This window comes from Hermetia illucens, chromosome 1 (genome assembly GCF_905115235.1).
Source record: "Hermetia illucens chromosome 1, iHerIll2.2.curated.20191125, whole genome shotgun sequence".
Classification (NCBI taxonomy): Eukaryota; Metazoa; Arthropoda; class Insecta; order Diptera; family Stratiomyidae; genus Hermetia; species Hermetia illucens.
The window spans coordinates 168959984-168975692 of NC_051849.1; the positions used below are offsets into that span (position 1 = coordinate 168959984).

The 15709-nt window shown below is 39.9% G+C and overlaps 1 protein-coding gene across 1 annotated transcript; it reads left to right on the forward strand.

Moving 5' to 3' along the window:
• Positions 1–2234: 2234 nt before the first annotated feature.
• LOC119647152 (lipase member I-like) lies at positions 2235–14784 on the forward strand. Its single transcript, XM_038047957.1, has 8 exons — positions 2235–2352; positions 7345–7413; positions 7496–7556; positions 7642–7885; positions 13771–13928; positions 13990–14198; positions 14365–14530; positions 14585–14784. Exons 1-8 carry the CDS (start codon positions 2319–2321, stop codon positions 14700–14702), a joined length of 1059 nt encoding a protein of 352 aa, XP_037903885.1. The 5' UTR covers positions 2235–2318; the 3' UTR covers positions 14703–14784.
• Positions 14785–15709: the final 925 nt, after the last annotated feature.

Here is a 15709-nt window from a genome sequence, read left to right on the forward strand (position 1 = left end):
TCAAATATTGAACCAGTTTCGAAAAGTACTAATTGAGACCTTTCATTTGATAATCCACATGGCTACATTCTGTGAAAAAAAAATTTGCGCACTCCATTTACATGTAGACTAACACAAGATAGCGCCACTTACTGCATGTAAAGGGAACACCAGATTACATACTCTCATCAATTTTTGTGACAATCGATCCAGCCGTTTTTGAATAAATCGGGTGTGACCGACAGACGGACAGACAGACACCGTCTCGATTCTAATAAGGTTTTGTTTCACACAAAACCTTAAAAAGGAATAAGGCGCCGGGCATAGATGACATCGTTAAACTTATCATTGACTGCCTGATCCATAGATCATGAAAGGTATACATTATTGATTTTATCCATCTAGAACCACTAATAGATTGCGCAAGAACGGTCAAAAAGTGTGACCCTATGCCCTACCCACAAACAAGGTGTCAAGTTGACATGTGACAAATATGATTGGCGAATACCAAAGAGGTTTTCGGACAGGAAAATCAACAATTGACCGGCTATTTAGGCAAAATATAATGATAATAAGACTTGTGCTATGCCACAGATATAGAACTTGGATTCCAACAGAAAATTTCGAAAAACTGATCAATACTTTCGAGAAGAGGGTCCTGAGAAGAGTGTTTAGAGCTAAACAGGAGGATGACCAATGGCCAATCAAACACAACCATGAGATGCACCGAATATTTAACGACCCTGAAGTCTCAAAATTAATATAACTTTAGAAGTGGCAATGGGTTGGCTACGTTCACTTTTGGGAGGCGAGGGGGCATTCGAAGCGAAGACGGAAGAACGAAGATCGACAGGAAAACTCTTAAAGCGTTAGGTGAATTTTTTGACGAAGACAGCGTAACAGGGATTTCAAAATTAGAGAACGCGATGGTTAGAGGAAGGACAAGGTCCGAAATGCGCGACGACAGCGACGAAATAGTGACATTCAGATGAGGCGTAATTTAAATGCTTATATATATGTGTACACATGTGGATGAAATGTTGGATTTTTAATACCAAACTTTAGTACCTTTTGAAGTTGATCAGAACCTCAGTACATTTTCTCATTTTTAAATACTTTTTTAGTTAAATAGTTGCTTTCGAGTACTTTTAACAGAAACCTAAACGAACTTAATATTTGGCAATATCACACAGCAAAATGACCGAAAAGTTGAACTGGTAATGGGTACGATGCCTGTAGTTACTTCGTAAAATAGCTGAAAATTCCAATAGAATTGTGAAAACAGGTTTTGAAGAATACAATTTATAATATCATAAAAGGTATAAAATAACACAGTACGTTGGACATAAAGGGGGACATAAAGTTGACAGTTTGAAAACAATGTAATGACATTCACATGAAAGTCCGTTCAAAAATGCCACGATATTGGAAGATATTGCCACATGAGCATATGCGGAGTATTGTGGATAGCGAAGAGTCAAAGCCGCTCGGTCCGAAGAAAAGCTGCTTTTGTGAAAAGCGTGTTATAAAAATCTTGGGTATTTAGTCTTATGGTCTGGTAGAAGAAAATATAACCTATTGGGGTTTTGGAGTTAAATCAATCCGGAGCTTAAAACTCATGGCAAATCTGCATATTTCGGCATCTACTGGTGGCCCTTCTCAATGCTTCGGTTTGAATCACCCAAGCACTAAGGAAGGCGATAAGTAGTCCTCGAAATATGCATATTTGCAAAAAATGAAAATATTTTTTATTTATAGTAAATGGAGAAATTAGTTTAAAAAAATTAAATAAATTAAACTACACTGCAAAATTTTTATAATTCTCTTTGTTCGCATATATCTACAATGTTTCTGTTTCATTATCAATTCCAGACGAATACTTGCTTGAATAATATCTTTAAACAATTGCAGGAGTACAGCGTGATTAGACAAAATACTGGGTTACGTCCTTGGGGTATTTGATCTACCGGAAAAACCCCGGTAATTCGCAAATATTCATGATCCTCTACAAGATGATTGCCAATTTCGGGATATGCTAAATTTTTCTCTCAATACGACTTATAATAGTGATGATCAGTATGTTAATGACTTTTATGTTTTCGTGCGGTATTGAAATAGGTTAAGGAAACAAATAGATAAATAAATCTAATTATTCAAATGCAAATTATTCCAAGTAAGAGTTGCTATTATTGCCTATTAAGTTATTTGATTCAAGGTAAATTTACCTTTAAGTGGTGTTATTTTTATAATGTTCAAAGTTGTGTGGTCATCGCATCAGATACAGATAATTTCTCTCAGAAGTTTCGCTTTGTTCTTAAAGTTAACAATAAAGTAGCGTTATGTGGTGGTTTTTGATATTGATAAGTTTTTCAGGTATTTGCAAAAAATTCATGTCTTTCTTTTGTGAGTCGTTAAAAATAGGACAATATGTGCAATTGGTGAGAAAAGCCATTTAGAATATGAACCATAGACCAGAAAAAATGGTGTCCGTCCTTAGTAGTCGGTAGTCACTTAGAAGGAAATCTGAGTTTCGTGTATAATAAAACATACAAGTGGTCTAATTCAGTTAGAGGAATTAGGAGTTTCAAATGTGTGCCCATAGATGCAGAACTATGATTTGATCTTGAGTGACGACTTCTTTGTGATTTCAAAGCTACACGCTCCCTACATTAGTTACGCAATATTTGAGTATCTAGTATTGCATTATGGGGATTAATATTTGATTTTCGGTTGCCTGAAGTTTACTAAAATATGGAATGCAAATCCCCGACCACCATACATTAGATTATCCAAATCTTGAAACGTCCTTGTAGTTGACGGTGATTGCTTCACATGCAGCATCCTTCAGTTCAGTTCCGAGCCGATCGTTGTATAGTTGTCCATATTTCCGAAACCGGGTGTATCGCGTCTACCATGTCTACGTGCCATTATTTTCGGTCACCAAAATGCCCTTCTGCTCTCTCTAGGTTTTCTTAAGAATTATATGCTCTTCATGTATCTCGAAGGCGACTCATTAGTCGGCCACTCTCTGATAGTGGATTCTATTGTATGTTATAGCCAGCAATGGAAATATGACCTATCAACCGCCACTTCTACCTTTTAATCAACTAATCTGCAAATTCGAATAAAACGGTCTCGGTTCTATATTGTAGGGAAGGGCCGAAAAATCAAACTATGCACAAAGGCTGTTGCTATTTTCCAAATCTTACGAGCAAAAAACTTTTGGGGCACTTCTAATTTTCCCTTTTTTACATTGGCATTTTTTTCCGGCCCTCGAGAGATCTGTGGCCCAAGGATCTTTTCAGGCGTGTATATCAATTGATATCATCGAGGTTAAGAAGAACCAAACTATTTATTTAATATGCAGTTATTGGCTTGTATTTGTGTAACTTCAAGATGAAACAACTGTTGGGTGCAGGTTCTCCAAAAGGTCTATCTGCTTTTGCTCGAAAGGTGAACTGTGACTGCTTTCATTTTGCTGGAAACTGTGCTTATTCAAGGCATTTTTTTTTGCTGCCATTATGGACTGATAGATGTGGTATTCAAGACGACGGGAAGGCAAGTTTTGAGTTGTAACAAGGAGAGTTTGTTGTGTACTGAATGCGACTGAAGTGCGTACGTGGCCTCCCCACCAAAACAGTTGCTACTCTTCAGGCGAGCGTTTGCTACTTCCACCGACGGGGACTGGAGTATATAAAGCGTAGTATTGTCTTGTATCAAATTGACAAAATACAGCAACTCTTAAAGACGCTAATATGATTCGATCGTTAATCTTTCTTTCTAGCCTGAAGGTCTGTCCATTAAGCCGTACAAGCGTACTAATTCCATAAAAGCCAGCCTGTCAGGCTGTTCAATGTAACTGGGTCTGTGTTCTCTGTTAGAGGTTTAAGGACCAAGCTGGGAACCTTCAAATTATCCGCGCTGGTTCAGCAATATCATGCAATCTGTATTTCTGAAACCTGGGTTGACTTTATTATATTGAACTCTTAGCTCCCGAAGCTGCGAGATGGACCGGGCTGCATTACGTAAGTTCACTGGCAGTGTAGTCTTTATTAGAATAAAAGAGCAACTCCGTGTCGAATCCGTCTTTCCCTCCTCTGGCTTTCCTTATAATTGCCTCACGCGTCTCCCCGCCCAACTCCCTTCCGTTCATCGTATCTTGTAAATATTTTACTTGTGTAAGCCCTTCTCACTGGTACTGTCAAATTTCCTTCACTGCCTGTCTTTCCTATTCTCAACTGGGCTAATCATCTTAGCCTTCTAATTCCTTTCAACAACCTCTTCCACTCTTCCCTTCTTCTCTTTTCTTTTATGAACACTTGTTTTGCCCTGGATTTCAATAACACCAAAAACTCCTTCCGCTGCACTCTCGATCTCTTCTTTTCCAGCTTCCCCGAGCGCCATCGCTCTTTAGTTCCTTGCACGTCCCCGAATGTCAAAATTCATGCTCACTGGAGTTCCCCCGTTTAAATTCCAAAATTGCGCATAAATTTGCTAACTTCAACTTCCGCAAAGCCAATCTTGACGGTCCCGACTCAGGTTTAACATCAGTCAATTGGGATCACATATTACCTAAATCAAAATGTGATCAAACTCTTTGTACCTTTTACAATATCCTGTCCGTCCTCCTCTCCTGCCATGTCCCGTATATATTCCCTTGAAAGTTTTAGCCACATGCATTGTGGAAAAAGTTTCGAGCTTTTAAAAATGACGGCAACAATGCTCTTTTAAAATTTAAATAAATATGAGGCTCCACTGTGAAATCTATGATTAAAAAAGGGTATAAGAGGTACTTATTGAGCGTGGAAGCGGTCTTATGGTAACTTGGAGTCGTTTTGGTTCCAAGCTCGGCATTCTCATAACCTCATCGAACCTTTGTTCCATTAATTTTGCTGACTTTACTGCCAACTCTCCAGAATAACATTGCGATTTTCTCCGCTTTTACTCCTTTTTCGTATTTACTTCTTCAATCAATGCCACCAGACTTCTCCTAATTTCTAGAATTCCTTTCCTTACGCATTCCTAAGTTGAGTTCCTCATTGGACCCGACCTTGATGGGCTTTCTAAAGTCTTCCCCCCCTCACCTGCCCGTGTTTGCTTTGCGCAGATGGCCTCTGCTTCTTCTCCGCTGAACTGTGGTCTCATGCAGTGCAACCTTGATACTTTGGTCTGGTGGTGCTGACACTGAATGTCAGTAATTACCACTGGAAGTGCTGTTTTTTCAAACCCTCCCAAACATACTTTTCTTAATCTCTTGGTGTACAACCCTTTCAAGACTTGGGTGTAATTTTCGATGACAAACTTCGTTTAAATTCCCACGTCGTGGCTACAAAATCGCATTTTGACAATTAGTATACCTTCATCCAGCCCTCTTCAACAATTTTCAACTCAGATGTTAGAAGCATCCTGGAATATTACTGTGTAGTCTGATCACTTTCCGCAACCGCGACTGTCTCGCTCTTAAAGATGTTCAATGAAAATTCATTTGAACCTTTTTTTTTTCAAAAAATTCTTGTCATGTGGGCTATCCTTCCTGGCTTCGCATTATTAATCTGCCTTCCCTGGAACAACGCAGCATCTTCCTTGGTATGTGTACCCTTTGTACTCTGTATTGCCTGATGCCAACTCTGATATTATTTTCCGCATCGCCTGTCGTAGTACATGTAGTGCGAATATTTTTGGAACTCCCTTCGCTGAGCTCGACAAAAAGTTTCACTCCCCGATGCAGAGACTATGTTCTTACGATTTGAGTCCTTTGGCTCTATCCTCTTCCTTAGTTTTAAATGTAATTAAGGCACTTACTTGCTCTTCCCCCTGAGGATAATATGTAACTAGAAATTTATTGTCTGTGTATTGTCGTTAAATAAATATGAGTTCATTAATGATCATTAGTGTGAATTAATATTTCTAAATTTAACGTTGCAGAAACGTCTCATTAGTTTTTAGTTTTGAGTTATTCGGTTGATTTTTCATTTTCAATGATTTTACTTGTAGCCCAATTGAAAAATGGCAGTTGTCTTTCTTTCTGGGTTTCGTGGTTTATTTTTCAATTCTTTTTTCTTTTAAATAATCTGTCGGGTTCTTTTGAATGATTCCAGTTTTTTTTTATTTTAATTTATTTTAGATTTATTTGAATGTATAATTTGCGTTTTTTGGTTCCTTTTTTCCTGTTTATTATTCATTTTTCTTTTATATTTTGCTACATTTTTCTGGCGTAGAAGTTATCTCGCTCCCATGCTCTTTAATCTAGCGCTCGAATATATCATTGGAAAGTTGACCTTAGTTGATACTAAAGGTACGCTGCTTATATGACTATAACAACTGGTGGCATCCGCAGATGAGATGGATATATTGGCCTCGTGTGAAGGAGATGTACCAAGAGTTGGAGTCAGCGGTAAATGAAGAAGCTCTCAGAGTCAATGAGTCGAAAACCAAATATATTATCTAGAACGATTTTCACGAGGAAGAACCTCACAAGAGGTGAATGGGTAGACCAGTTCTGCAAATTACAAATGCCCATCATGCGGAGCGAATGCACGAGAAATTAATTTCGGCACTTCTGATTCATCTAGGTCTACATCCCTCCTCCTTCTAACGTTCAGCGACTTTAATTTCAGACTCACTTTATATATTAATAGATTTCAAGATGTCAAAAAAGGGAGTGATCTTCAAAGGTCAAACCTTGTTTTCAGATGTTACCAATAAGATTGTCGAACGAAACAGTCTTGAATTTTTTAAAATGAAGTAAATTCGTCCCTCGTGGTGGAAAGTAGTCTTGGTAGACTCGGGTCGTTTTAAGTTGTAAATAGCTGTCTCGTTGAAAGCCAGTGTCCTTTTTCTTGACTGTGACATTAACGATTACCGATTTTAATCCGACTCATTGTAAAATACTTTAAAGTGATCCTTTTACATTTGTTTGTGACTCATCACAACTTTTGTGTTTCTATGGGGGTATTTTTTGATGTAGCCATTTGCCGATCTTGCGCTTGTTTTCTGCAAGTTCTAGCGTACTAAAGTGAATAAAGTATTTACAATCGTATTATATGATCTGGCGCTTGTCAATAGAATTTCCGTTATTCAGATAATAACGGAAATTCTATTGACAAGCGATCATGATTACTGCATTGTATTGACGCAATTTGAAGTAAACCTTGAGCTGTACACTCAGTTATTAGATTCTGCCAGGAATATTATTGACATGATACCGGGTTGGTCCTAGTGGTCTGTAGTGAAGCGGGGAGGCGGTTATTATTTTCATATTCAGTCCCTACACTTTCAATCCATTATACTATAGCAGCCAAAATTGAGTCCAAATTATTAAAATTCGGTTCTCAAAATCAAAACTATTTCTTTTCACCTTTCTAGGTATCTACGCAGACGACCTGCTTCCTTTAGAATTCAACACTGAATACTTATCCAGTATAACCTATCAAGGTATATGTTTTTTGGCAACGACTATATTTAAATACTATAGACTCCAATATGACGTACGCCTCAATTTAGTTTTAATTTTCAGATCTGATAAAGGATGAAGCATTAATTCGAATTAAGAAACCGAAACTGCTTTTTTATTATGGGTATTTATGAAACTCTATAGCTAATATACATAGGTATTTACCGAAAACTTATGACAGTAATTGAATTATTTGTTTGTCTTTTTAGAATTCAATCGTCATACAAGTACGATTTCAATGAATCCACTGTTATCCTGACGAATCCATTATTTAATAATACTATGAAGACAGTAATTTATATTCATGGTTTCTTAGACGGCGCATTTGCTGAAAGTGTAAAAACTGTCACTCGGGCCTACATCGAGCGGGGAGATCATAATATTATTGTTGTCGACTGGCATGCAGACGCTATCCCAGGATATTTCATCAATGCTATATTTAATATGAGGAAGGTAATATTAGTATTTACTGCCATTGAATTGGATTTTAGTCATCGTCAAGTAAATATTACAATTGCGTTTATCCAGACAAATGTTATCCTGTCCATTAGGGGCTTGGTCCCTTTAACGCTGCAGCTCCTCAGATGCTATTTACAAAAAATATTGAATGTCCTTAAATCCGATGGCGCAGCATCAGAACCTGCAGGGCAGATTAGGGATATTGTGTAAAGTTCAATTCAAAATGAGAACGAAGCTTAAAAATTAAAACTCGAGATCCAATTTCTGTGATCAAGAGGGTGATTACATTCTCATTCAACGACCCCTTGCCTTGGATTTTCGGGAGTAGCGATCTTTGGGGTTCCCACGCTTTCTCGGCATCCTCAGCTTATACTATTTGAGAATGTCCCTTTTTGAAGTCAAGTAAGAAAAAAAAAATAATAAAGGCAGAAATAAATTAATTCGAGGTACATTGAGGATTTCTTACCTTAAAATTATTCATCCTATTACTCCGCAGAACTCACAGGTGGTGAGGCCATCACAACCTCAATATATTTTTGTTTGTACAATATGTGCAGGAAAAACTCCTTGTATAGTGCATTATCCACGAAAAAAAATCAACCGAGTGGCTCTCTGTCGTAAAGTGCAGATAGCCAAAGCAAAACAAGAGGAAAGCGAGAGAGTTCAGTCTTCTTCGTTTAGAATCCGAGTATGTTGTGTCGACAAAACCTTGAGGACGAAAAAGGCGTAGCATTGGTCCATTATCTCCGTATTCCATCAAAGCTTCACTTCACGCCGCCGAAAAAAAATATTACAATCATTCAATCGAACAAACTAAGAGAATATCATTTCACATGAAGGTAGGGAAAGACCCTCCTCGGAAGCTCGGATCAAATGCCTTTTCGCGTATAGTCGCAAAGACCACCATCTTCGAGATTACAGTTCCCTCTAGGTGGGGTAATGAATGTGGACCCAAGTTGGGGGCCGATCTGGGAGTGATAGGACTCTAAGAATCTCATTAGTAGAAATTAATGCAGTTGGTTTCAGTGCGATTACTTTTTGGGCAGAAAATTCACAAAGCAGGGAGGGGAAAGTAAAAGTAAAAACGAAAAAAATACTAATGAAAAATTTCCCTGAAACTCACAAGTCCTTGTAGCAAGTATGTTGTGCGGTGTATAACTAAGTGCCTGAATTCTTCATTTCTATCGATTGGGAGAGTGAGTGGGGCGATGAAATGACGCGTTATTGGCGAGGAAACAATGAGCGAAAATTACTGCTTCTATATATATCTTCATCTTTTAGTCTCATCGAGAGTCAATGTGTAAATCATTCTGACTGCACTGACTGGGTATGTTTGTGGTGGAGAGAAGCTTAGTCTCTAAGCACTCAGACCGTGGTGGCCCATTGTACTCGGCTCCTTCGTCTAACGGAATATCCCGGATTCGTTTATTACCAAGTTCGGTGGAAATCACACTAATAAACAATGTTCTCGCTTCAGTGCAAATTCTGAATGTCAGTAGCACCTGAAAGTGGATCTTCTGCCATAATATACCATATGCATATACACTACGTGCTAGGTACTAATGGGGCCAATGGTTTTATAAAAGAAATACACAAAACCTTTCATACAAGAAGCATCCAGCTTTTGGTTTCCTGACTTGTTGTAAATAATATCAGCGTCGCTTTATTTGGATTTACTGAGAGTCTATGTCTGAGGCACCGACTGTCCATCAACAGCACGTTATATATTTCTAAACACCGTTCTAAGATCGCGAGCAACACCGAGCACAGCCACGTTATTAGCAGAAGCTTGAGCGTGTAATCGTAAATTTCACATAGTAATGAGTCAATCCGCATACTCCATAAGTGGCGATAGCATATCCCCTTGAGGGCAGCTTTTCGTTGCTTCTGCTGTTAGGTAGCGATCGATATCCACTTCAACACATAGCAATCTCTGCGTTAGCATAGATCCACTTAATGAAAGCATCATCAATACTTTGCGCGATAACGGTATCACAAAGTTTCAGAAAAGCGCTCAGTCGCTCACCCTCATCGCGTACTCACCTTTCAGAGTTGGATCCTTTACCAAAGAGTGAAGAGTGGGTGCCACCTTAGCACCTTTTGACGAATGTGACGCTCAACCAGCCTGTTCTTCGGATTTAAATAGTCATTTTTCTCAGGCTTTGCTGTAAAGACTACCTTAACCTTCTGCCAAGAGGAATGCACGTAGTCCAAAGAAAGACATGCTAAAAAAATATTTCTTAGCAGTCGCTTTAAGTGCTTTCTCCACCTTCTTATAGCATTGCTGGATATTTGCCATCCATGCTAGGTGTTCTGAATTGTCCAAATTACAGTATGGCAGCTCTTACTTTTTCATTGGTAATAATCACTCTCCTAGTGTTCCAATTCACTTTATTTTGAGAACCACCGAGTCTCTCCTTCCATTTTTCTCACCAGTTCTACCGGATGGTGTACTTCCAAGAATATTTGTTTTGATTCCAGTCTGGATTTCCTGTATCACCGGGTTTCCTAAATGAGTCCAACTTGCCCGACCCATTCCTTTTAAGGATTCCGCACAGCCTTGAAGGCTCTCTTTCGCCTTCTAGTTCCTCACTTCCTCTTCCTTTCTAAAGGAGCCTTGCCTCGAAAACTTAACGAGCCTCTTTTATTCACGTTGTGAGTTCCGGAAGTTTAACTATACTTCATTCTTATTGTTTTTACAAGAACGGGTCAGAAGTTGTCAGGTTGATTTCCTGAGTTTTTGCTTTTCGCGGTTCCACCAAGGAATCGTTTTAGAGCTTTTGTCTCAGGAAATAGGATAAGCCCCTTCATAGTACTTTAACAGGGTGCGATTCAGAGTTTCTAATTGATTTTCTATTGCCAAAGGAGTCCTTAGTCACCTAGGGAACTGTAATTTATTGCCAAGGAGTTTATTGAACTTTGTCCAATCCGTTTTCCTACGATTCGACAGACAGACTGTTCGCCTGTGTTAGTCAAACTGAATTGAGGCATGATGTCTTAAGGGCTTCCCACAGGGAGGGGTTCTTGCTCCTCTGTTATCGCTCGTGGTATTGAGAACCTTGCTATGGGTCTTGGAGAAAGAGGTCTTCGTGCAAGCATTTGTATGTAGACATAGTATGACCGCTTGTTTGCAACTCTGTATGAAATCCACAGTTGCCGCCAAAAATCCATTTTGACATATGCATGTATGGTTTGGTGGCCGAGACTGAGCTTTGCTAACAGTAGGAAGCTTCTAACGCGGATTCAGAGATCCATGAGAAAGAACCTACGGCCGCTAGAGCGTCATTTTTGTTGTCCCTTAAGAAATGGGATAGGAAAACCCTAGTAGGGGAGACTGCTCCTTAAATTGCCATATGGGAAAGATTGCGGTGGTGGTTTTGCCTAAATACAGTCAATGTGAGGAAGAGAAAGAGAGAGCCCTGCACTTCATATGCAGCTGCCCGGCCTCCTGAGACCTCAGACGAAGATAGCTCGGGAAGTTTTTCCTCAGTGAAGAATCTGTACGCTCTCTGCTTCTCGGGAATGTTCTCAGATTCGCAAAAGCCTGCGAATGCCGTAGGCCGGAAGATAGTGAATTGGCGATTTACGGGGATAGTACAATGTGCCTAACGGAGCAGCGCCCCCGCCCCCATTAAACTAAATCAATTAACTAACTAACAGACTGAATTCTAAGTATCGGTGATCTGGACATATGGCTTAAACCAGCAACTGATTACTTGGTACACTGACGGATCCCTCACAGCAGAGGGAGCGGGTGCCGGTGTCATTGGTCCAAGGAAAGTGTACTTTGAGCCAATGGGTAGGTACGCTAGCATATTCCAGGCGGAAATATACGCCACAGACAAATGTGCCTCCTTTAATCTAGGACTACAGGGGGCAGAACATAGCTATTCTCACTGATAGCCAAGCAGCGATCAAGGCACTTAGGTCCAATCAGGTGAACTCTAAATTGGTATGTGAATGCCTTGAGAGACTGAATACATTCGGCTCGTCCAACAAGGTCTGGATACTTTGGGTTCCAGGCCATGCTGGGTTGGAAGGCAACGAGGCAGCGGACGAACTAGCCAAGAAGGGAAGAGGGACGCCTTTACACGGGCCAGAACCCTTCTGTAGAATCGGAAACGGTTTCATGGCTATGAATCTAAGAAATGAAGAGGAACGGTTGAGGGAACTATACTGGGCGGGCCTACCAGGGATGGAGCAGTTCAGGGTGCTTATTGGGGGATACGAACCCATGCGCACAAAGGATTGCTTAAACCTCACCTAGGGAAGCTAGGGTCATCTACGGACACTGCCTGCAGGTATTGTGAGGAGGAAGGCGAAACCACTATACACGTCCTGGGACAGTGTCCGGCACTTTTGCAAAGTAGGTCGAGGCATCTGGGAGAACACTTAATACTAGATGCAAAGCTGAAACATCTGGAAGCAGGGAACATACTAAAGTTCCTAACGGTTATAGGCCTGCTTGAGATACTCTGATCAATAGGTACACTGTAACCAGTGAAAGGAGCACAATAGTCCTTTAAGGACGTGGTGTGACTTTCCCTTAACAGAATAATAATAATAAAATCGGTGATCTGGCAGTGAGATTTCGTTTGTCACTCGCTAGTCTGTAAATAACTTTAACAGCTACAGATTATTAGATAAATTACTTCACTTTTTCTCGGTCCCACAAACATAGGGGCCCACTCTACTATTGCAGTCATGAGACCAGCTGAAGTAATATCAAATAGCTCCTTTCCTCTGGTAGTAGAACTGTCGTAGCATGGTTGCCTCTAACCGTTTTAACATCAGAACACAATTTCTCGATCTTAGGGATCTTTCATCGTAAAAGATCCAAGCTCCCTTTATTGATCTAATTCCACAGATTTTATTAGATTGAACCTATGGCTCCTACATCAGAGCAATTTTGGGAAAACACTTAGAAGCGTATGTGGCATACGACTATGGCGTATGCGTAACGCCAGAGCTTAGATCCTTTTGTGTTTGATTTTTCTGAGAATAGCCGCATTTGGAGGTGCAGCAGTTCCCATGTTCTCATCCATAAAAGTTCGCATTCTGTCACGCGCAGCATTCGTATGTTTTCCACTTAACACCTGTGAATTTTGTGTAGAACCGATCAAGCATCAAGCCAGTTCTATTCACATTTCTGGCTTCCCTTTCTTCTGCCTGTTCCATAAATGGTGTAGGAGAAGTTACTGACGGTTAGGTCGCCATACGGGGATTTTGCCACTGCATGCACTCTTCTCCGCACGCAGCTCCATTGATGGAAAGTGGCCACGTCACCAGCTTCCCTTTCTTTCTCTCTCTCCATGTTAAGGGCGAAGAAGAAGGTTTTGACAAGCACGATTCAGCCTGCAGTCCTCCCTCCTTAGTGGCTGAAGTTTCTTTCTGCCGAGCCTTCATCTTCCGTTTACGACTAGATTTGAGCTTTAGAACCGCTGACGGGCGGACCGTAATCGGTTTTCCAAAGTGAGAGTTGCCGTTCTCCATTGCGGGACATGAGTTTGGTGAGGCCTCCGCTATCCACGTCGCGGCCGTGACCTGATTGCTTATCTGTGACATCTTACCACTTGGAGAGTTAAAATCCTTAGTTTCCATATTCATGTTTTTGGACACTCTTAGTATAGTAGTAAACTACTAAACCTCCCCCACCACGACGAGAAAGTGTGGGGAGATTGCACTGAGTACTATTTACCAAAAAGCTTGGATACGGGAGCTATGTTAATTCGATTACACCTCATATTCACCTCGGTAGTTAATATTATAGTTTGATTTAGGCTCTAAGGGATATGCGGTTAATCCTTGAAAAATTCGACCAAATCTCAAATCATACATCCATCATTCTTGAATATAATTTTGCAAAAATTCCAAAACAGGTTGGCTTCAGTGCCTCAACTTCTATTCTCAACATGTTAAATAATGGGTTAAATATTGACACTCTCCATTTAGTCGGACACTCCTTGGGGGCTCAAATGGCAGGAATTATTGGACGCGAGATTCAGAGGAAAACGAAAGGAGAAAAGTTGATAAGAAGGTATAATGGATTATTAAAAATGTTAACTAAAATATCCTTTTAACTGTGCATGTATGCATAGAATAACGGCATTAGACCCTGCATATCCTGGATTTTATGATGTTTCCCTTGTCGATCATGTTACTAAAAGAGATGCCGAATTTGTTGATGTTATTCATACTGACGCCGGTACGTTCGGCGCCCCTTATCATACAGGCACAGTGGACTTTTGGCCAAATGGAGGGAAAACCATGCAACCAGGATGTGATAGTTTGATCTTCCTTGTAGTTGGTAAGTACTAGCTAATTGGGTAGAAATGCAGATACATATAAAGCTCTTTAGGTAAATTTGAATTTGATTATTTTCCAAATACGATCAGTCTTAAAAAAGCTATAATCCAGAATTTCCGAAAAAAAAAACTTTAATCTTAAGTTTTTTTTATCAATTTCAATTCCAGATTTATGTAGTCACTCAAGATCTTGGCGATATTGGGCTGAGAGTGTGGCTGGGAAATTTGATAAGAAGTTTAATGCAGTTCGAGCCAAGAGTTGGAATGACTTCAAAAAGGGGATAACAGAGGAGTTCGATCCGAATGTAGTGATAGGCATCGAGATGTCCTTTGGGTAGAAATCGAATACTAACACATATTGAAATAGCTACAAATTTGTACTTTTCAGACTCTCGGGAAATTATTATCTACAAACAAATTTTCAGTCACCATTTGCGAGAGGTGAAGCTGGTATCATGTATGAAAAGCGCCTGGATATGCTTTCCGAAAGAGTTGCACCTCAATAACTATATTCTATTTTAGAAAAATGTGTAAAAAGAATTTAAGGAAGAATTTTAGCAAATATATATTAGCTTGCTTTACCCTGTTTACCGTTTTTTATCTATTCTACAAAATTTGAGTTTTAGGAGTGTGTATCGGTGAACACCATAGTGCCTTATGAACAGTATGGTAGCTGTAAACCTCACAGTAGCGAAGGTATACCAAAGACTTCCTGAAAACCCTTATTCATACTTATTATTCTGCCCATGTAGTGTTAACAGTATGAATGCAGTCTGTGCTAGTCAAATTCGGGAATGTGGGGGTCTTTTTGGACACTTTACTCTCTCGCATGTCACTTTACAAAATTTTACGTGTCATTTAACCAATACGGGGAACAGTAACAGGACCTGAAAAACAAAGGGGAGGGAAGATCCACCACGGATCACATCCTCGATCGATGTGATCGGATGTATCAAAATCGCTTCGTGTCTTTGTTTCTTGTTCATTAAAGAAGAGGTCGCTCACCACTCCTCTATGTTCATGTTATGGACACTGTCACACGGAACATCCAACGTCGTCTTTTTATGATCACTGTAAGATGGGACATTCTACGTCCAGCGCTCTGTGTACTGCTTTTTGCATGTGATGTTTTCCTAGTGACTTATAGTAAAACTGATCTTGAACAACTTGTTCAAAAATGGAATGATCGCCTGATGCCACACGGTCTCAGATGGAATCTAAATAAAACTGAATTTTTGTAGGCCGATCCCCAAAAAACAGGCACTTTCACTGTGAGTGGCAGTGACCTACCCAAAACTGAGCGATTTAAATAGCTCGGGTCAATGCTGTCAGTCAGGCGTTTACCAACTGGTGTTATTTGTGATCGACATACGTCCTAAATTTAAAATTTACCGCACTGTCATCCGCCCTGTCACCCTCAATGGCTCTGAGTGTTGGTCGACTATAAAAGCCAACATCTCACGGTAATGGAGACAGAGATGTTTCATTGAACTAATGGCATAATACACCTTCA

Excerpts from the sequence above, each read along its gene's own strand:
- LOC119647152 (XM_038047957.1), top strand. The coding sequence starts at position 2,319 with ATGTGGTGGTTTTTGATATTGATAAGTTTTTCAG. Across the intron at positions 14,199-14,364 it reads TTTGATCTTCCTTGTAGTTG|ATTTATGTAGTCACTCAAGA; the intron begins GTAAGTACTAGC and ends TTTCAATTCCAG. Across the intron at positions 14,531-14,584 it reads GGCATCGAGATGTCCTTTGG|ACTCTCGGGAAATTATTATC; the intron begins GTAGAAATCGAA and ends TGTACTTTTCAG.